Source organism: Podarcis gaigeae (genome assembly GCF_964106915.1).
Source record: "Podarcis gaigeae genome assembly, chromosome: 4".
In the NCBI taxonomy this organism is placed as follows: Eukaryota; Metazoa; Chordata; class Lepidosauria; order Squamata; family Lacertidae; genus Podarcis; species Podarcis gaigeae.
The window spans coordinates 90,662,848-90,684,278 of record NC_139677.1 but is presented as its reverse complement, the minus strand read 5'-3'; the positions used below and the strand labels follow the sequence as shown (position 1 = coordinate 90,684,278).

The 21,431-nt window shown below is 42.7% G+C and overlaps 1 protein-coding gene across 5 annotated transcripts in view; it reads left to right on the top strand.

Annotated features, from left to right (window-relative positions):
- PIWIL4 (piwi like RNA-mediated gene silencing 4) overlaps positions 1-21,431 on the top strand; it is a 33,192-nt gene that overhangs the window by 9,727 nt on the left and 2,034 nt on the right. For all 5 annotated transcript variants that reach the window (XM_083736347.1, XM_083736350.1, XM_083736348.1 and 2 more), the window contains exons 3-19: positions 847-925; positions 2,143-2,268; positions 4,064-4,278; positions 6,160-6,281; positions 7,779-7,859; positions 8,227-8,424; positions 9,059-9,170; positions 9,438-9,561; positions 10,466-10,583; positions 11,827-11,938; positions 12,203-12,387; positions 15,309-15,381; positions 15,599-15,799; positions 16,433-16,536; positions 16,959-17,029; positions 18,945-19,098; positions 19,278-19,406. In XM_083736347.1, the coding sequence (XP_083592473.1) occupies positions 847-925; positions 2,143-2,268; positions 4,064-4,278; positions 6,160-6,281; positions 7,779-7,859; positions 8,227-8,424; positions 9,059-9,170; positions 9,438-9,561; positions 10,466-10,583; positions 11,827-11,938; positions 12,203-12,387; positions 15,309-15,381; positions 15,599-15,799; positions 16,433-16,536; positions 16,959-17,029; positions 18,945-19,098; positions 19,278-19,406 (2,204 nt within the window). The remainder of the gene's footprint in view (positions 1-846; positions 926-2,142; positions 2,269-4,063; positions 4,279-6,159; positions 6,282-7,778; positions 7,860-8,226; positions 8,425-9,058; positions 9,171-9,437; positions 9,562-10,465; positions 10,584-11,826; positions 11,939-12,202; positions 12,388-15,308; positions 15,382-15,598; positions 15,800-16,432; positions 16,537-16,958; positions 17,030-18,944; positions 19,099-19,277; positions 19,407-21,431) is intronic.

Below are 21,431 nucleotides of genomic sequence, written 5' to 3'. Positions count from 1 at the left end.
GCCTTCTTGTAACCAATGGTTATTGCTAAATAGGGTAAACAATGTTAGGCAAACAAGCAAACAATATACAAATTAAAACACAGAACTCGCTATAAAGTTTACAAGGTGAAACAAACAAATGAATCAGATGATGGGCCTGGGCTATACACCATTAGGTACACCCCAGAATACCTAACCACATTTTGTGCAGTATATTTATTTCTAATCTTCCAATTGTTGCTTCTGTCATCAAGTTCCGTCAACTCAAGAGGAAGCCTTAAGGCTTCGGTAATCTGTTCAATTCTCTCAGCCTCCCATCTGCAATATGCAGAAAGTGACCCAGACCTGCCTTAACAGGTCTGTTGTAAGGATTATTGATTAAATATAGAAGGTGGTAAAGCACTATATCAGTGACAGGTATTGTTTTTAATTTAATAACTGAAAGTTTTAATAAATGAAATTAAACACTTTCCAGCCCACTTCTCAGGATATAGAGTCTCATAACATGGATTGTATTATACTATAAATTTAAAGGGGTCTGTTCTTTACTTGTTGGTTGCATTAAACCCGGGGTATGGAATCTGCCTCTCTAGATGCTGGGCTACAGCTCCCATCATGCCTGACCATGGACCATGCTGGCTGGGGCTGATGGGAGTTGGAGTACAGCAATATCTGGCAGGCCACAAGTAGTCCCCATTGAAGCATTCAATTGTTTTGATGAACAAACATCTCTACACTTCTATTCTACCACATGTCAATAGGGAATGGTTTGTTTTTCGTTAAAATAAATTACTTTTGTGCATAGTATTTTAAAATGATATTTACTACCTTTGTGCCACTGTCTCTTCTGCCATTTCTACTTCACAGAGTTGCTCTGGGAGTGGGGATTCTTTTGCTTTGCAGAAAGAAAATTATAATACAAGTTCTGGGAAGACCCCCCCTAAATGTAAGTGTTTGGCTTAAATCACTATTTAATAAGTGACTATTGTTAACTCATCTTTCTCTCCAGAGCATGATAAGGTGTTCAAAGTGCTGGTAATTATTTGAGGTTTTTTTACTTAAATTTGTATCTGCAGAGGCTTGACAACCATATGTCAGGAGTGCTCTGATGGTGTTTCCTGCTTGGCAGGGGGTTGGACTCGATGGCCCTTGTGGTCTCTTCCAACTCTATGATTCTATGATGATTCTATGTACATCACAGGGTAGTTCACAACATAAAACTTTTGCTTTTAAAACTTTACATGGCATATCTAAGAGAGCACCTTCTGCAACACAGACCACTTCATCCTTCAGGTCATCTGAAGAGGCTTTGCTCTAAGATTAATCCTTTTCCAAAGGAAAATATTGTTGCGCACACTACAATTTTGAAGTAGAGATTTTAGGTGTGTAGGTACATATTCAAGGTTTGGTTTTCTTGGAATGAAGTTTACTGGAGATAGTGGTGTCTTCATGATAAACCGCCCAGAGTGGCTGGGGAAGCCCAGCCAGATGGCCGGGGTATAAATAAATAATAATAATAATAATAATTATTATTATTATTATTAAGTTTTATTCACATATAGATGTAGAGGCTGAACGTAAGAGGGAAGGGGGCTCTGCATTGACACTCTAACATACCAATAACATAATCCAATAACATTATAGGTAAAGGTAAAGGGACCCCTGACCATTAGGTCCAGTCATGGACGACTCTGGGGTTGCGGCTCTCATCTCGCTTTATTGGCCGAAGGAGCTGGCGTACAGCTTCTGGGTCATGTGGCCAGCATGACTAAGCCGCTTCTGGAGAACCAGAGCAGCGCACAGAAACGCTGTTTACCTTCCTGCTGGAGCGGTACCTATTTATCTACTTGCACTATGGCGTGCTTTCGAACTGCTAAGTTGGCAGGAGCAGGGACCGAGCAACGGGAGCTCACCCCATCGCGGGGATTCGAACTGCTAACCCTCTGATTGGCAAGCTCTAGGCTCTGTGGTTTAACCCACAGCGCCGCCCGCATCCCTAATAACAATATATTAGGGTGCATAACAGAACCCCTGTTTTGTGATATGCTGTTCCTGGAAAAGCTCACCATGCTTCTTCATTTTTTACATTTTGTTGATAGTTAAATGATGTTCATGGTGAGTTTTTCTCATTCTCTTTGATTTTATGTTTGCTTTGTCTTCTAGATGGCTTTTCTGTCGGAAGTTCTGGGTATAAAGTGATGGACAGAGGGGGAAGGATCCGTTGCAACTTTCAAGACATGGGAGTAAATACCAGGGAGACAATAAAACATGTGAAAGATTCTAAAACAGGTGCAGTAATCTTTGTCTGGAAAGGGATTTTCATCTGGAATTAGCCATCCTACTATAGCAACATGGCCTTTGCCCTGAGCTTTACTAGCACTGTAGCAGCCAAGCTGCAACAATATTCCAGTTGCCGTGTTATGGGAGAGAGTAGGGTTGCCTGTGCATAGCCTTGCCATTGGGAAGTGTGTGTGTGTTTTAAGAAAATGTTGGAGTTGTGTGCTCAGTTATAGAAAAAGAGAAGGCACAAAGCCACCAAATAACCAATCTCTTGTTCTCTCTTTCTCTTTTTCTCTCTTGAAAAGTCTCATGGTCTAGCTACAGGCTCTTCCTGTCTGCTTTACACTGAAAAATATGAATTGCTCTTTCCAAGCAAACTTGGTTGCACACACACTGAAGCCACTTCATTTGTAGGGCATGACAAAGGCTGCTTGACTCTGCACACATCTTCCCCCAGTGATGCTGCTGCAGCCACCGCCACCAGAAAAGTGTTGGGCGCTGGCAGGCCATTGGGGGAGGGGCTTTAACCACATCAGTTATGTGGACCACTGGTTGCCTACCTATGCACTAGACCAATTTATAAAACAGCCTGAACAGAGAATTTGTACCTTGGCAAAATGATTGCTAAAATTTAGCAGTCTTGTGGCAGCATAAATACAAAAGATGGCCCCTCTCAAAGTGGGGTATAAACAGGGAGACAGAAGGAAATCTGCTTGATAAGTCCATTTTCAGAGGATTTCTCTGATCCTTAGTTCAGGTGTGTTTACTTTTTATATTGTATTATTCTATCAAGATTTGGGTTGTTAATTAATTTGGCACGTTCATGCCTGGGGAGACGGAAGAAAGTGGAAAGGGTATCACAACATTGAAGAGAACCAGAGCCAATCTCATACAGTCTTCACAACTGAATGCATGCCAAACACATAGCATAGGCATTGTATACACTCTTTGTCCCAGTTTGCATATAGCTGTAAGCCACACCATGGCTAAGCGTGAACATGCAGACACACTAAAAATGATGTCCATTTCACTCCCCCTACCAGCTCTGCTGCTGCTGCTGCACTACTCACAGTCATTCATGGTGTGTGATTTGTCTTGCTCCAGACAAGCCATAAGTTGTAGCCAAGATTTGTTGTTTGTTCAGGGGAGACAAACCAAGGTTTGTCGCAAAGAGAAACCATGGCTTTTCTGAGTAGGGTGACTACAGCAGGACTGGAGGGTTGGGCAGAACAAAGTTGCTATTCTTTTTACTGTGTGTACCTGTATGCTTATGTATAGACTTGGTCATGTCTTAGTGTTATGTGTGAACCAGGCCTGTTGTCTTAAAGTAAATTTATATCACATTCAAATAGAAAGGCAGTGACATATTTAGCCCCTGTTGTGTGGCTCTGTATGCTAAACACTGCACATTGTTATGGCAGCTGCAAGTATATCTCCATTGGTACAAAATAAAAAAAATCCTTCCAGTATCACCTTAGAGACCGACTAAGTTTGTTATTGGTATGTGCTTTCATGTGCATGCACACTTCTTCAGATACCACGAAAGCTCATACCAATAACAAACTTAGTTGGTCTCTAAGGTGCTACTGGAAGGAATTTTTTAATTTTGTTTTGACTACAGCAGACCAACACGGCTACCTACCTGTAACTAGATCCATTGGTACAGTAGGAGTGATTTGTAGTTTAGGTCTGTCCTTTCCTGGAGAAAAGTTTTACCCAACCAAGGCTAGCAGCACATTGAAAAGAATCAAGAATACATATTTGTTCATGCAAAGTGAATTTTAATAAAGTTTGTCTATTTCAGGCTCAAGTGGAATTCCTGTGAAACTTGTTACCAACCTGTTTAGTTTAGGCTTGCCAAGGGAATGGCAGCTTTACCAGTATCATGTAGAATTTATGCCAGAGCTGGTGTCGAGACGTTTGCGGACTGCACTGTTGTATAGCCATGCTGAATTTCAGGGGAAAACCAAAGTATTTGATGGTGCATCTCTGTTTCTAACAGAGAAACTGGAGAATAAGGTAAGATCGTGTGCAGCATTAAAATATGCAGGAGCCAACATTCTGGTATGTTTTGTTTGGGAAAGAGTTGCTTAAGAGGTTATATGTTAGCCTTCAAATATCATAAGAGTTGTCTTATAGATGATGGAACAAATTTGTTTTGTGTTGCTCCAGAGGATAGGCCCTAAAACAGTAGATTCAAATCACAAGAACTTACTAATGGTATGAGCTCCTCTGACAATGGAACACAGACTGCTTTAGAAGGTGGTGGACTCCCATTGCTTACAGATTTTTAAGCAGTGGTTGGATGCCTACCTATTAGGGATGCTGTACTGCACTAACAAGGGTGTCATGGACTAGCTGAACACCAAGACTTGGTGAGAGGCACCAGCTGGTGAACCCCCAAGTAAACCCCCAGGGGAAGAAGACTCAGAGCCAGGGGATTGGTGGTGAAACAATGATAAGCAGTCAGAAGGACAAGACTGGGAGGAGGAGGTGTCAGAAGCTAAAGAGCAGGAAGAGTCTGTGGCAGAGAGCAGTCCAGAACCAGAGGCAGAGTGGAGGCTGGCTGCTGAAGAAGCCACGGAGTCTCTCCCCCTGCTGTGACCAGCTTCCCTCTCCCCTGGTTGCTCAGAAAAACGAAGAGTAATGCAGGAATCTCAACTAGATAATACATGAAAGGTGGTTCATCCAGTCTCCCCTTCTCACTTGCATTCCCTCACTCCTGCCTGCTGTCTTCTCTTCTTCATCCTTTCACCTTCTCTCTGCTCCGATACTATTCAGATCCAGTGTCAGCATTTTTGCCCTCTTCTTCCTCATTAGTTCTAATCATGGCTGGGCTGAGAGGAAAGGTCTGACTTGCTAGATGGCCTGTTGGAAAATGACCTTCTCCGTGCTGTTGCCTGAGGTGGGCTTTCCTCCTCCCAGATGCTTCCTCTTCATTTTGTTTGTTCATTTAGTGTGTTGCTGCTTGTGTGTGAAAAAAGCAGAAGTTGTGTGAAAGAAATGCCAGACCCTGGAAACTTTTTATTAGCCCCCGCCCCAAAGCATGAATAGCTTGCGAAAACAATAAAACTCTGAGAAAGTCTTTCATTAGTAAAATTAACTGCCGGTCCCGAGAGTCATTTATTTCAAGTAATGAAATTCAATAATTTTATTTCCCTGATTGGTGCAATTGCGTGATGATAAAACATAAGAAGTGCCCTGTTACATCAGGCCAAATGCCCATTTAGTCTAGCATCATGTTTTCGCATTAGCCAACCAGATGCCTCCAACAGGTCATGAGCAGTCTCCCTACTTGCATCTCTGATACTGGAGGTAGCATAGCCTTCATGCCTAGAAGCCATTGATAGCCATATTCTCTCTGGACATTTATACCAGGCCTTGACAGCCTGTAGACTTCCTGTTGTTCGCTGGTTGTAGAAGCTGCCTGGTGTGTGATACCTGCTTTCCTTTCAGTTATGAAGAGAACTCAAGAGGCTTTCGTATGCACATTTCAAAGAAAAGCAAGCTAGGCATGAGACTTCAGCCAGTAGTTTCCTAACTCATCCCAGGGTCTACAATATTCTCAGTACAATCCTTTTGCAGTACAGTGGTACCTTGGGTTAAGAACTTAATTCGTTCCGGAGGTCCGTTCTTAACCTGAAACTGTTCTTAAGCTGAAGCACTACTTTAGCTAATGGGGCCTCCCGCTGCCGCTGCACCGCCACTGCACGATTTCTGTTCTCATCCTGTAGCAAAGTTATTAACCCGAGGTACTATTTCTGGGTTAGCGGAGTCTGTAACCTGAAGCAACTGTAACCTGAAGCGTCCGTAACCCAAGGTACTACTGAATTTAGAAATAAGAAGATGTAGTCTGAAGAGAAACCGCATAACTCATATATTCCACTGACCCCTGGTTAGGTTACAGAACTGTCTTGTGTAACCCGGAGAGATGAAACTGTGAAGATGACTATTACACTAACCCATCAGCTGCTTCCCAGCAATCCTGTGTGCATTCAGTTTTTAAACATCGTCTTTAAAAAGTAAGCCTTTTGATAATTTATTGTCAAAGATCAGTTGGTCATAAAAAGATGCTCATTATATTTACATACTGCTAAAACAATAAAACAGCAAGCTATTAAAATAAAACCTTAAACATCACTGGCAGTTTATCATGTTTCTCTTCCCAGACTTCTTTGGGTGCAGTTTTATTATTGAAAAAAGTAAATGAAGCCACTTTCACTGTTAACATTTTAAACTGCAACTAAATATTTAACTTTCTAGCAAGAGGTCCATATATTCAGTGCATCCAATGGCCTAGTTCACAAGTCACAGAAAGCCATAGCTTATGGTTAACCATGAACGCAGGGCTCACTCCTGCTTTTCTTCTCCTTTAGCATGGGTGGAAACAGCAAACCACGATCCCCAGCTTAGTATTATACCTGGAGCAGAGATCATGGTTTGGTTGTTTCTCACTCAAACAAACCACAATTAGTAAACCAAAAACAAACCATTACTTTATCTTGTGGCTTGTTTTGGAGCTAAACAAACAACAATTCTCTGTTCAGAAATAATGCTAGGCACCATGGATTGCATCTCACAAGGGGAAGAGAAGTGAGAGCCATTTGTGTGTCCATAGTAAGCTGTTAACTATGGTTTATCACATGGATCAGGAAACCTTTTCAGCTTGAGGGCCACATTTCCCTCTGGGCAACCTTTTGGGGGCCAAATGCCAGTGGTGAATGGAGCCGGAGGCAAACAAAAGTAGGGAGATCATGAATGTGAACAGTAGATAATGGCCAAGGCCATCTACTGCCTTATCTCTACAGATACAGATATCTTAAGATATACAGTGGTACCTTGGTTTTCAAACAAAATCCGTTCCGGAAGCCCAATTGGCTTCCAAAAATTTGAAAACCGAGGTGTGGCTTCCCATTGGTTGCAAGAGCTTCTTGCACTCAACGGAAGCCATGTCTCACGTTCGGGTTCCAAAAAACATTTGAAAACGGAAGCATTTACTTTCAGGTTTTTAGCGTTCGGGAACCGAAACGCATGACAACAGGAACCGAGGTTCCCCTGTATTTCTAAACATACCCACTAGTTATTGTGGACGTCAGATGTAACTTCCAACGTGGGATATTCTGAATGCTGATAAAATTTCTCATTTCCATTGCCAGTTGTTTTGAAACCAGCAGACCCCTTTCAGATTAGCCCATCCAAAATCCCCAAGACACCAGTCGTGTTCAGACATTTCCCACAAATTTCTGCTAGCTGTGCTCTTCATGGTGCTGATGCCTCAAATTCACCATTCAAGATTTATTAGATGAAAATTGCTCTTTTTATATAAGCATGTTAAAAAGTACTATATAACTCTATTTGATTGTTCTAACCATAGTTTATACACCTGAATAGTTTCTGCCAAGGTAGATTTTAGTTCACATGTTGAGTTAGATTTGAGAAGTTTGCCCTGTGTAAAATTAACAAATTAGGAAAATTATGCTTCTATTGCATGCCATATTTAAACATATGTTACTATTTAGGGTTTTGAAAAAGTTGTCTATGCACCAGATTGGACGAAACTTCTACAGTCCTTCAGATCCAGTGGAAATTCCCCAGCACAAGTGAGTTGGTTGCCCCCATCTTGTAATTACATAATTGAATCTCTTATTGGTAGACTCATTGTATGGCAATATGTTTTACGTGCAGCCCAATCCTATTCACATTTACTCCAGTTAAGTAAGTCTCATTGGATTCAGTTGGCTTTGCTCCTGCATAAGAATTGCAGCCGTAATCTTTTTGCAGCAAATGTAAGCTTTAGCTGTTAAACTATGTCCAAATATAGAACTCTGCTTATATATACCACCATGCTTAAAATGTAATTCTAGTTTCATTCCTGCATATACATTCCCTGCCTTTGAACCAGAGGGTGTGCACAGTCTGGATTTATTAGATCAACCCAGATATGTCTTTGCCATCCTTTTCTTTCAGATTGACGCTTTGGCCAGGATTTGCTGTGACTATTGGACAGTTTGAGGAGAAAGTGATGCTATGTGCAGATGTGAGCCACAAAGTCCTTCGCAATGAGAATGTCTTGGAATTTATGATGAACCTTTATGGAAGTGTGGACAACTCACGTTTCGCAGAAACGTGTGAAAAGGAACTGGTGGGGCTTATTGTCCTTACAAGGTAATGTTTGTTATTTGGAAGTTGCTTCTTCTTTTGGAAATTTTAAGTGGGTGCCTACATTTGAATTGGCAAAATTAGCAAAGATTCAGTTGATATACACTCAGAACTTTTAAGAGCTCCCTGTATGAATCCTATTTCCTGTAAGTTAACAGATTGTTGGGTTCTAGTCAGATAGGGTGGATTTCCTGAACCTGTGGCCCTCTGGATGTTGTTGGATGATATCTGGATTATGTTGTCACCATTGGCTACATTGGCTAGGGCTGGTAGAAGGTTTTGTTCAAAACATCATGAGGGCACCTGGATGGGGAAGGAACAGAGGAATCCTCATGCATAATCATTGCTTCCCTTCTGTGAAAAGAAAAGTTGCAACTTGTCCCCAGGCCCACCGAAGGGCAACTGCAATATTGCATGAATTCACAGGTCCCATATTACACCATGAATATGAGTAGGTCAAGCTTTTCTTTTAGTGCAAGTCATCTCTGGTGTGTCTGCCATTGGTGCTGAATCTTAGTGAAGCAGTGAATTCTGCTGGATCATTTTGGGCCTATGACAGAGCAGAATAATATTTTGAAATGCACTTTATAATATTTATAATATTTTGAAATACATTATAATGAGCACTTAATCATTTCAGATACAACAACAAGACCTATAGAATCGATGATATTGAGTGGACTGTGAAGCCAACAGATGTATTTCAGAAAAGTGACGGCACTCAGATCTCTTATGTAGATTACTACAAACAGGTAAATAAGAAGCAGGGTGATGCAGCCGGGCTAAACTCTTTTCATTGATACAAAATGGCTGTTAAGTGAAGGGTGGAATTTCACTGGTGAAATACAGGAAAGAGCTGAGGCAAAATGGATATGGAATAATGTCATTAGGAATGCAAAATACTCAAATTTAGTTGGAAATCCCATTTTGCCTTGTGCTGTGTATGTCTTGCCAATAAGTACCATGGGCACAGAATAAGAACAATTTGCCTACCTCTTATTTTAAATTTCCCTGAACAGCAGTATGATGCAGTCCTGACTGACCTAAATCAACCCATGCTCGTAAGCCAGCTGAAGAGTAAGGGCAGGAGCACTGTTGGACCTCGTGTGGCCCACCTTATCCCTGAACTCTGCTACTTGACAGGTAAACAACAGGTGATCTGGCCCATTAGAGCAACTTTGTGAACTTAGAGAAAACAGTCTGAACTTGTCTTCATTCAGTCCTCCAGTATTCAGGGCTTACAGATCTGGCTTATAGTCACATCGACTTCGGAGAAATTGGATGTTTTCAATTGTAGCAAGCAGAATCTGGAATACCCATTGCATGAGGATGGACTGTTATGACAGAGTACATTCTTTGCATGCAAAAAGTTCCAAGTTTAATTCCTGGCATCTGCAGCTAAAGCAGAGAAGGCCCATCAGTTGTTGTTGATCTACAGCTTCCATCATCCCTGACCAGTGGCCATGCTGACTGGGACTGGTGAGAATTGGAGTCTTCTGGAAGGCCACAGCTTCCTTACTCCTGGCATAAATGTTAAAAAGCATGAAGAAGATAAAGTATGGTGGAGTGTTGTGAGAGTAGGCTGGGATGTTGAGAAGTAGCATTGTTTGCAGTATTAACAAAACACATAATTTATCTGTGTAGCCTTCTCCACTTCTTTGGCAGTCCTTTATTTGACACACACAAGTGTAGGCACCAACCGTCAACATTTGACAGTGCATATTCTAAGTACAGAGTGGGGTGGCTTTTTTGTTGTTGCTTACTATAGTTTTGCATTTGACACGCATTAAAACATGCACTTACTTTTTCCCACTGCACTCTGAAGTGATGACATGTGTTGACTCTGAATGCATAGAACTGCTCTTAGATTGCAAGGCAGTGCAAATGTTAGTACATCGTGATTGAAGGCTTGCTGGATGAAGTGAGATATGAGATACTCTTGCACTTCTCTACCTGGCTTTCAGTCATGCCTCCTACCTTGCTTTTGGGTACCAAGTTTTCCCCCCATGGACCCAAGATTGATTTCTTGATACAAATTGTTTGTTAGGCTTGAGCAACCGTGCGACTTCTGACTTCCGTTTGATGAAAGATTTAGCCCAAGAAACTCACTTGACCCCAGATCGCAGGCACCAACGACTGTCTAGACTAGCCGACAACATTCAAAGGTAATTCTACTGGATCTGATGGACTGTATAAGTTTCATCCAGTTTGGTGCATAGATAATTTTTCAAAACCTTAAACAGGTTTCGACAAGATCTGTTTCATGACTCTTGCTGCGTCTGCCATGCTTAGACTTGGAGACTGCTTCAAGTATAGCTGCCCAAAGTGTGATACAGGCAGTGTAATATTTGTGTGCGTGATCTCTGTGTGATGTGATCTACAGGAAAATTGACGGAGTGTTTACAGACTGGATCTGGTTTGTGTTGAAGCTGGAAGCTGTTCCATATTTTTCACTCTTACAGACAAAAAATAATGCTTTCAAGTTATAGAAAATGGACATATTCTACACTTTAATATTTATTACATTTCTCTTTTTGGATTTTGTATGCAACTTATGTGTGTTTTTATGTATTTATTAGTCATGCTAGGCCTGAGCACATATGTTCCATAGTACTTCAGCCCTTACTGTTAAATGGCACCTTTGACCACTTATAAGGCATAAGGCAGAATATACATATATATACCCCCACAGTTTGCATAGGCATGCATATATAGAGAGGATTGCAGCCTTAGGTGTTTGTGGTGTTTATTCTGTGCCTGCAACCCCTAGATGGAGTTAAAGTACCATAGCTGGTTATTACAAAGACTAAGAGTATTTCCCCCTTTAAACATCCTGAAACATTCATGGATGGTTTCTACAAATAAGTCATTGAAACTGTACAGCCTTCTGCGTGGAAAGGACTTGCTACATTTCTGTGTTGTTGTTTTTTAAAAAAAAACAAACCCCCCACATTTTTAGAATTATTCTGTATCAGCTAATTTATGCTTTTTCTTTCATTCATTGCTTTCACCTTCAACTGATATTGTTAGCTGTGTTATGACAATACTGGCTTGGTTAAGCTCCAATAAGTTCATTCAGTTGTATGTTTTGATGAAGAGAATGTGGTGCTGGTGGGAGAGAATGAACTTGGTCTAGGTATGTTACTGCTGTGAATCCCTTCTTCATAGGCTTAGGTTGTATATATGTAAATAAACCGTATACCTTAAAGACACCACAGTATCTGTTGTACCTTGTTCCAAAAGAAACACGAAGCCTAGGTCAGTGCCTGGAACCCCTAAAATATTGTACCGCTTGGAAATTGGGATGGCACGGGCACGCAACAATATAAATTTCTGCTTTGCCTTTATTTACACTGTAAAAACTATATACAAGCATACATAACATTGGGGATGCACATTTTATTGCAGAAACAAAGATGCGCGTTTAGAATTGGAGAGCTGGGGGCTGAAGCTTGGGTGTCAGGCTTCCTTGACTGGCCGTGTGGTCACCTCAGAAAAAATCCTCATGCAGAATGAAGTCGTAAGTATTATAGAGACTCCATTCCGTTTTATGTCCTGGACTTGAATGTTAGAGAGACTCAAACATGATTCCAAACGTTGCCTTTGGCTGTTAGAATAGTTCCTGTGCACAGCGGCATTTGTCTATGTGTGTGAGTCCTTGGAGGGAGATTCTGAATTTCTGTACAATTTAAGGTCATTTGAAGTTCCCGTTAGTTGACAGTTTATACATAAGCTTTCTCCCTCAAATTACTGGGGTCATTTGCATTTCTTTTTCTTCTTGCAGTGCATGCCAATGAATGCCAATGACTGGTTCAGAGATATGCGTAATATGAAGATGATAGGAGTGGCACATCTGCAGAGCTGGATACTGTTGTGCAGCAGCAGAAACTCGGAACTTGCACATAGTCTCATGAACTGTTTGAGACGAGTGGGAGGTCCCATGGGATTCCACATTGAATATCCAAAAGTGTGAGAGAGATTCAGATAACAAACCTTGTTTTCTTCTTTACCTCATTCCTTTTCATACATTGTGGGTTTGTGAATTTTAATGGGTATGTGTGTAAGATACTTTTAAGTGTGCATATCCATAAATGCAAAGTCTGTAAATGTGACAGTGATGCATTTGCAAACTCATGGGGGAACGAGTGTTGACTTTTTGTTCACTATCTAAGGCAGAGGTTTTCAACCTTTTTGAGTCCACGGCTCCCTTGACCAACTACATTCTTTCTGCAGCACCCCTGTGGAACTCAAGAGCCAGTTATGTCACCCCTTGCCTGCAGAGCTGGCAACCCCTCACCCTTTTTCGAACACCCTCCCTTGTGGAGTGTTCTCCTCTCCCCTCTCCTTGCCACTCTGAGGTCCATTCCTTGGTCTCTGGGCTGCCCCACCCCACCCCAAAGAGAGGTGTCTCCTCATACTGCCCCACAAGGGCCTGGGAAGAGGATGCTCCCAATGGGCCCAACGGAGACTGGCCAAAGTTGAATGTGAGGCTAGCCCCTTACCTTGGGAGGCAGCAATGACAGCAGGCCTGCATGGAGGAAAGGCTAGCCATCAGCACCGGGCCCTCAGCTCCCAGGTAGGCCTTGCACACAGCAAGCACAAGAAAAGCCAGCGCAGTGACTGCCTGCCAGGCCTCCCACTTGTCTGTCCATTCCCAACAGCAAGGGCTGGTGGACTGGCTAGCTGGACTCCCTCGCCTGCTTGCTTGCTTGCTTACTCCAAGGCCGCCTCAACTCCTGGCAACCAGCACCCCTGGCCAGCCCCAGAGGCAACATTTGCCTGGGAAGCTTGTAGCCAGGGTTGCTGCAACAAATAGCTTTTGGGAGGCAGAAACATGAGAGGGCATCAGAAGAGGGAAGGAAGGAAAGAGGGACAGAGGCCATTGCTGCCTGCAGCACCCCTGACCATCATTCAAGGCACCCTAGGGTTGAAAAACCACTGATCTAAGGAACTCTTGGAGGCAGGCCCCTAGGTTTGCTGCTGCATAAGGTATGTGCAACAAACAGCAGTGTGCTTCCCTTTTGTCCTGTGTATATCAAGCATGCTAAGGATGGATAGCGAGCAACCTTTGGGTATGTGGTGGCAGTTTGAAATTGCCATGTATGGTGGTTCCTTACTATTTTTTTTTATTTCATAAAATGTAGACACTGTTTAATTGGTTTCTTTTTTTAACAAACACCTCAAAGAAGTGTACAAAAAGATAAAACAACAAAAAGAAGTAGCAGTTCAGTCACGTGCTACTGCACATGCAGGATTGATCTTATCACATTGGGTAGCACAGAACCACATTATTTGTGGTATATGGAAAGCTTCATTCTCTGCAAGGTTGGCTGGATGCCAGCTAGTAATCAGCATGAGTATAGAACTTGGTGGGAGACATTGAAAACCACTGGCTTTTGTATAACCTTCCTCCTTGCTAATTTTTTATGTTGAAGTTCTTCAGTATTTGTGTGCTAATTTAATCAACCTTGATTGCCCATATCTCAGATATCTCTAACTCTGCCCATGGTTTGATGGTCCATGTTAAACAGTGGAATTTCAAGCAAACGAGGACTTTCAGGTCATAAAAACTAAATCCCCACTGCACTACTTTTCTGCCTGTGCATATTACATCAATGCAAGCCATGAGTAGTAGCTGATTCATGCAATTTATAACTGGTGAAGTCAGCCCAAGTTGATTTTCCAGTAGAAATTCACACACACATGGGTTTTGCAAATATTAACTTTTTGAAGCATTCCACATTTACATACCCACTTTATGTTGACTTTGCTATAGAGAAAAATCCAAGGATTGTATAGTTTTCATTTGATGTGATGGTTTATCTTTAATCAGCATATCCTACATTCCTTTGTTGATAGGGGCTCATATGTTCTTTGGTCCAATAAAACTTGCTGTCCCTGAACAGATTTTGCATGGTTTGCTCTGAAACTTTAAAGACAGGCATTCACACAGGGCTTGTATTGATCTTTGCAACTCCATAACTTAATATGCTTTGTCTCTCCCAGCCTCTCCTTTTTATTGAGTGGCTCCAGTCCTAGAATATGTCAGAATCCTGGCAGGGTAATCTAGCCAGCACGAGCTGGCAACATTACCAAAGCTCCACCAGCTGCAAGGGGTCGGTCTGTAATTATGCTCTGGCAATATCTCTATAGTTAGGCTTTCTCCTGCTCTTGGCAGACTTCATTGGGGGCAAGAGGGTTGGCACAGAAATCCCTTGCATTGGCTTCATGTCTGATTTTCTTACTGAAGTGGGAAAGTAATGACTGACCATGAATGAAGTGGTTTTAGACTGAAATATGCATGCTTATAACAGTGTAATTGAAAGCATAGTGTCTCTGAAGTAAGTTCCACTGAATTCAGCGAGGCTTCCTCTTGTAATTGTATTGGGGGCAATAGTCTTAAGGAGGATTCCTCCCTTACCATATTTTGTTTGCAAACATCACAGAGTAGCGGAGAAAAGTATTTGTTGAATCAACCCTATACTGGACGTCAGAAAAGGGGTAGGGATGGAACAGGGTGTTTTCAGGCTTTTTCATTGGGTATTCCAATTATACACGATTTCATGTAAGTATGCATAAATGGGGAGTTGCCTGTATTACTATCCTGGGGGGGGGGGGTGTATGTGTATGTATCACAACTTCATGATGTTTTACTTGGGCCCATATATAAAACGTAATTCTATTTTCATGGATCATCCTTCCTCTTCCCACCACTGTAATTTTGTGCATTATTAATCTCTCCTGAAATGCTGATGAATTCTGTCCTGGGTTTGATATCATTTTCCCAAAAAGCTGGTGGAATGCTGTGTTCTAAGAGATGTCCTTTAGACTGCCAATTACAGTGTTAGCATTTCTAATGTTCCCCATTGCTTTCTGATCTTTGTCTGCAGCATACCAGTGCAGGAGAACCCCTCAGCATTTATTCGAGCTCTGCAACAGTATGTGAATCCTGAGTTACAGCTGGTGCGTATGCATATTTGAGTTGCTTTTCAAATGTAATTGGCAGCTGGAAAGCAGGGAGTCACGCCTTTCTTTCACCAACCTTTTCTGCTTCCATTGCCACTTTCTCTCCTCCTTCAGGAGAGTTCCAGCTGTGTAATGCTGAATCAAGGATTGAGCAAGCCTGGCTTGTGAGCAAACCTCAGGGACTGAATCTGCTTGTCTGTTGTGCCACTTTTAGGTGCTGTGTGTGTTGCCTTCCAACAAGAAGGACTGTTACGATGCTGTGAAGAAGTTCTTAAGTCTTGAGCGGCCCATCCCTAGTCAGTGTGTGCTTGCTCGCACCCTGAGCAAGCAAGGGATGATGATGAGCGTAGCCACAAAAATTGCAATGCAGATCACCTGTAAGCTTGGAGGGTCACCGTGGGCAGTTGAGATACCAGTAAGTAGTTTTGTTGACATCCACCCCCACACTGCCACTTCCAGACAAAGCAGGCCTTTATCATGCTGATGTACTACCTCCTCCAGAATCATGGGTTGTATGCCACTGAGTACCATGTGTGTGGGGAATCACATGTGAGGAAAGTGCTATTGCACTCAAATCCTGCTTGCAGCCCTTCCATCCTGGCATCTGGTTGGCCACTGTGAGAACAGTAAAGGTAAAGGGACCCCTGACCATTAGGTCCAGTCGTGGCCGACTCTGGGGTTGCAGCCTTCATCTCGCTTTATTGGCCGAGGGAGCCGGCGTACAGCTTCCAGGTCATGTGGCTAGTATGACTAAGACGCTTCTGGCGAACCAGAGCAGTGCACAGAAACGCCGTTTACCTTCCCGCCGGAGCGGTACCTATTTATCTACTTGCACTATGGCGTGCTTTCGAACTGCTAAGTTGGCAGGAGCAGGGACCGAGCAACGGGACCTCACTCCATCGCGGGGATTCTAACCGCCAACCATCTGATTAGCAAGTCCTAGGCTCTGTGGTTTAACCCAAAGCGCCACCCGTGGGCCTTTGGTCTGATCCGGCATGGTAGTTCTAATGTATGCCGCCTCTGATTCTATCTGCTGTTTACTCAACAGCTGAAGTCCGTCATGGTGGTCGGCATTGATGTCAACAAAGATGCTTTGACCAAAGGAAGCTCAGTTATTGGATTTGTGACCAGCTCTAATTTACAACTGACTAGGTAAGATTCTTGATTCACTAGCTCAACACTTCTCAGGAGATTGTCACTGCAGTGGAAGCTCAGTAACTATGTAATGTGAAGGTGCAGTTCCCATGTACTTGTCAGCTGTTCTGTTGATGCACTGTGTGGGCATGAATGCTGATCTTTCGGATATTTCAGTATTTCCCATGGGAAATGGGAACAAAGCATGGGCATTTGTATCACAAGTATCTGGAGCTACATCTCTCAAATCAATTTCCTGTAAGACAAGTAAACATGATAGGGTTCAGCAGCAGCTGCCCCCCCGCAACCTATTTGTGGTTTCTCTTGGTGACATAGGAGTGTACAGAACCTCTGTGAAGGCAATAGAGGACTCCGAATAGAGTTTAATAAGCCTGTACTGCTATAACCTCAAAACAAATTTTATTTCCTTTTATGTCCAGGTGGTATTCTCGTTGCATGCTACAAAATTCAGGATCAAACATTGCAGATTGTTTAAAGGTCTGCATGAAAGGTAGGGGTGCTGCTGTATAAATTAGTGAAATATACTTGGTTGAACATTTATTTCTTGAGGTGGGGGAGTAGATGATCCTTCATGTATCTGGGTCCCAAGCTAAAAGTAAACAGCAGCAGCACTTTGAACTGGGTTCAGAAACTGACTGGAAGGCACTGTACTTGTACATCAAGCCCATACAATTTGTATGGTCTGCCAAATTATGCACAGTCCTTGGGCTGTACATGAAGGCCTGTAACAGTAGGCTGAACCCTGCTCCAGCACCAACCCTGCAAGGTTGCCTAATAGCTCCAGAGAGTCCTGTCCTATTCTTCTGTCTCTCTGCCACAACCCTCTTAGGAGTCACCTATGGCAAGGGGCACAGGATTCCCACTGCCTAACAGTGGCCTTCTCAGGAGTAGGGAGATAGCCAGCTGGATTCTAAGTCCTGCTTGACAACTTCAGCCTGGCTGTCTTCCTGTTTCAGCAGTTTATTCAAAATGAGGGAATGAAAAAGCAAGTATGCAGATCAAAATAAAACATCATACCAGGATATTGGTCTCACTGTTTCTATGGTAGGCCAAGCACTACAAAACTTATTCTCAGTGGTCATCTTTGGTGTTGATTGCATCAGGCATCAGTTGCAGGGACAAAAACTGCATCACAACACTAATATGGTCTTGACTGACAAGTGGCTCTATCCAGCCAACCATAAGTCATGCCACATTCGCAAGAGATTAGGGCCCTTTGCTATGTGGCCTACCAGATACTTTATTAGGCAGCAAAAATAGGGTTTGGAGGTTCTGCTAGGTTGCTGTGACTATTTGGGGAAGGACTATGGATGACTCTTAGTAAACAGAACATACTTCACATGCAAAGGTCATAGGTTCAGTTGCCAGCATCTCCAGGCGGGGCTGGGAGAGATCCCCCATCTTTAAACCCTGTAAAGTCACTGCCAATCAGCACATACAAAATTGAGCTAGATATGAAATGATCTGACTGTATATGGCAGCTTCCTATGGTATACTGTGTTTATCATGGTAGCTTACAAGACTTTCCTGCATTTTATTTATTTTGTTCCCACTGTTGCATACTGTCAAATAGGATTTTTAAATACTACATCAGTCTGCAAAATGTGTTTACCAGAGGAGATAATGGGATTATTGTACATATCAGGAATGGTAGAATATGTGACCCTCAAAATAATGCTGAACTCCATCTCCCATCTGCCTTGGTCATGATGAATAGTTAGGGATGATCGGCTAAGGATGATGGAGAGTCACAAGTATCATTTGTATACACCAGGGGTCAGCAACCTTTTTTAGCCTTGGGCCGGTCCACTGTCCCTCAGACCATGTGGTGGGCCGGACTATATTTTTTAAAAAAATGAACGAATTCCTATGCCCCACAAATAACCCAGAGATGCATTTTAAATAAAAGGACACATTCTACTCATGTAAAAACACACTGATTCCCAGGCCGTCTGTGGGCTGGATTTAGAAGGTGATTGGGCCGCATCTGGCCCCCAGGCCTTAAGTTGCCTACCCCTGGTATACACCGTGCAATAGGCAGGTATCTGTTGCAGCCTTTCCTGCGCAGGTGCTCACCAGAAGCTTTGGACTACAACTTCTATCAGCCCCAGGCAGCACAGCCATGCTGGCTGAGGCTGATGGAAGTTGTAGTCCATAACATTGGGAGGGTATCGGACTGGAGAAGGCTGATCTGTTGGCCATCTCTAGTGCCATTCATTCTTGAGCAAGTAACATCAGCTTTTTAAAACGACAGCTAAAAGCCTTTGTGCCTACAGATAAAAGTTCATTCATTTTTGTTTCATCTGTAGTGTCAATGTGAAGGGAAGCTTACATATGATCAGCTTGTTCCCACATGGGATCAGTTATGTAACTCCATTCTTTATTTCCTCCTTGTGGTTCTGTAGATGCTTTAAGTAATTGGCAGACATGTAATGGGCAGCTGCCTGCACGCATAATAGTGTACCGTGACGGCGTTGGAGATGGGCAGCTGAAGATGGTGGTAGACTTTGAAGTCCCACAGATACTAAGTGCCCTCGATGAGTCCAGTGGTGGCTGCAGGTAAACTGATCCTGTCCTGCCTTTTGTCTTTACCAGGCAGGTAGTTTGAAACAATCATGGTTGCTGGAAGCAAGACTTGTTCTTTATCAGCATTTCTCATTTAGCAGTGGTGGCAAAGAATGTATGGTTAGCCCTGCATCACTGATTCACCTTTTAAAATGTATTTCTTTTTACATCAGAAGAGCCAAACTATCGATGATTGTGGTCAGGAAGAAATGCCTTCAGCGTTTCTTCATCGAGACCAACAGAAGCCTGCAAAACCCTCCTGTTGGGACAATTATTGACACAGAGGCTACTCGACCTGAATGGCAAGTATAGGTATTGGCACAACTACGAAAGCGAGGTGATTGGCTAAGTAAGATGAGCTTATTAAGCAGTTTCTATCAGTTCCAAACCAGGAAGGCTCCCTCTCTTGAATACTTCTGCCCTATTTCTTTGCTTGGTTGTTCAAAATAATAGCTGTTTCAGAATGTTCTGACAGACTGAACAATTGGATAACCAGATGCTGCATTAAATGGGAATTCTTTTTACATGATGATATGAAGGTTCATGTTCAAAGAATCTGAAGGGCTCCAGGCAGCAGGATCTGTAACAGGTCTCCTCAACCAGCAATGTGTGCAGAGGGTAGGGTGAGTAAACAGTCACCCTCTGAGTCTTGTGCCTCAATGCCTTGTGGAAGCAAGCCAAGTCACTTGCCCAATTTCTTCTTTAAAATTTCACCTTCTAGCTACAGACAGTGACCATTTTGCGCAGGAGTTCTGTTTCTGGCCCCCATGCACCTCTCTGGAGTGTGTATAAGTCTGCCCCGTTCCACTCGCGTTCTGCCCTCCCCCCATTCTGCCTTGTTCCGGGTCCAAAAGGACCCGTACATGGGCAATTGCATGTCCATTGGATGTGCCTAAAATGGTCACCACCTGTAGTCTTGGTTTAATAAAGAAGAGCACAGGTCTCCATATCAGTGATGCCCCAAAACAGTATCTTTTCTGGTCCCCAGTCTTTTTGGTTTTCAGCACAAGATCATACCTTTATATTCTGCATTAATGCAGTATCACATTCTGGACCAGGGGTAGACAATGTAGTGCCCTTCAGATGGACAAATCACACCAGCCATCACCTTTAGTTACGCTGATAGGAGTTAAAGTCCCGCAGTATCTGGAAGGTACCACATTGGCTACCCCTGACCCAGACCCATACTTGCAGTCACTAGTAGATATTGAAACTCCCAAATCATGTGCTGTGCAAAGTATTTCATCTTTTATGGTTATAGCAAGATAGCTTATAATTGAAAGCCAATATGATACTACAGTGGTTAGAGTGATGGACTTTGACTGGGGAGACCTGGACTCAAATCTCAATTCTCTGGGTCTCTTTAGGCCAGTCACTCAAAACTCAGCCTAACCTAAATCTCAGGATCATTGCAGAGATATCGGTGAGATGGTTGTGGTAACCAGTAGCCATTTACAACTGCATGTGTGGAACAAATAAAATGTTAGCACACCTAATTTAGACAGGAAACTCAATGGTACTCCCTATGGTCGTCCCATTGGCTAGTTATGGGCACAGGCTGCCACCTCACTTGAAGACTAACTTTGGTGAAAGGTGTAGCTCTGCACCCACCCTCTTGCATGTGCAGAACTTCCTCTCCATTAAAACAAATGCACAGGAGCTTGGCAGTACTCAGTGCAGAACATGCAAAGTTTCAGATTAGGGCAGGTGTGGGAAGCCTGCAGGAACCTCAACATGTTCTTGGACTTCAGCTCTGGTCAGCATGATCAGTGGTCAGGGATGATGGAAATTGTAACCCAGCAGCATCCCGAGGGCCACAGGTTCCTCATTCCAGGATTAGAGAAAGAAACACCAAATTGCTGCTATTATTATTATTATTATTATTATTATTATTTATTTGGATGGTCAGAACTGATAGCCAGTGCAGTATAACAGTTTTGGTTTTAAACTGAGGAGACCTCATCTGAATCCCCACTAAGCTGTGACATTCACTGGGTGGCCAGTCACTTTCTCTCTGCCTACCCTTCTTCACTGGATTGCTGTAACGATTAAATACTGTATAGTGGTAGGGCCAGGACGACTATGTATGGATGTGTAAAGTTGGCAGTCAGATGCCCTTGAAAAATAAGATTTCTGCTACTTTATATGCGTCCAAAAAGCATAAGCAAGCCCACTAACTTAGTATATGGTGATTATTATTAATTTGCATTTATATTCCGCCCTTCCCAAAGGAGCCCTGGGTAACAACTAATATTCATATTATTCATATTAATAATTGCTTTTATCAATATAGTTTTTATTATCATAATAGTAGTAGTAGTAGTTAG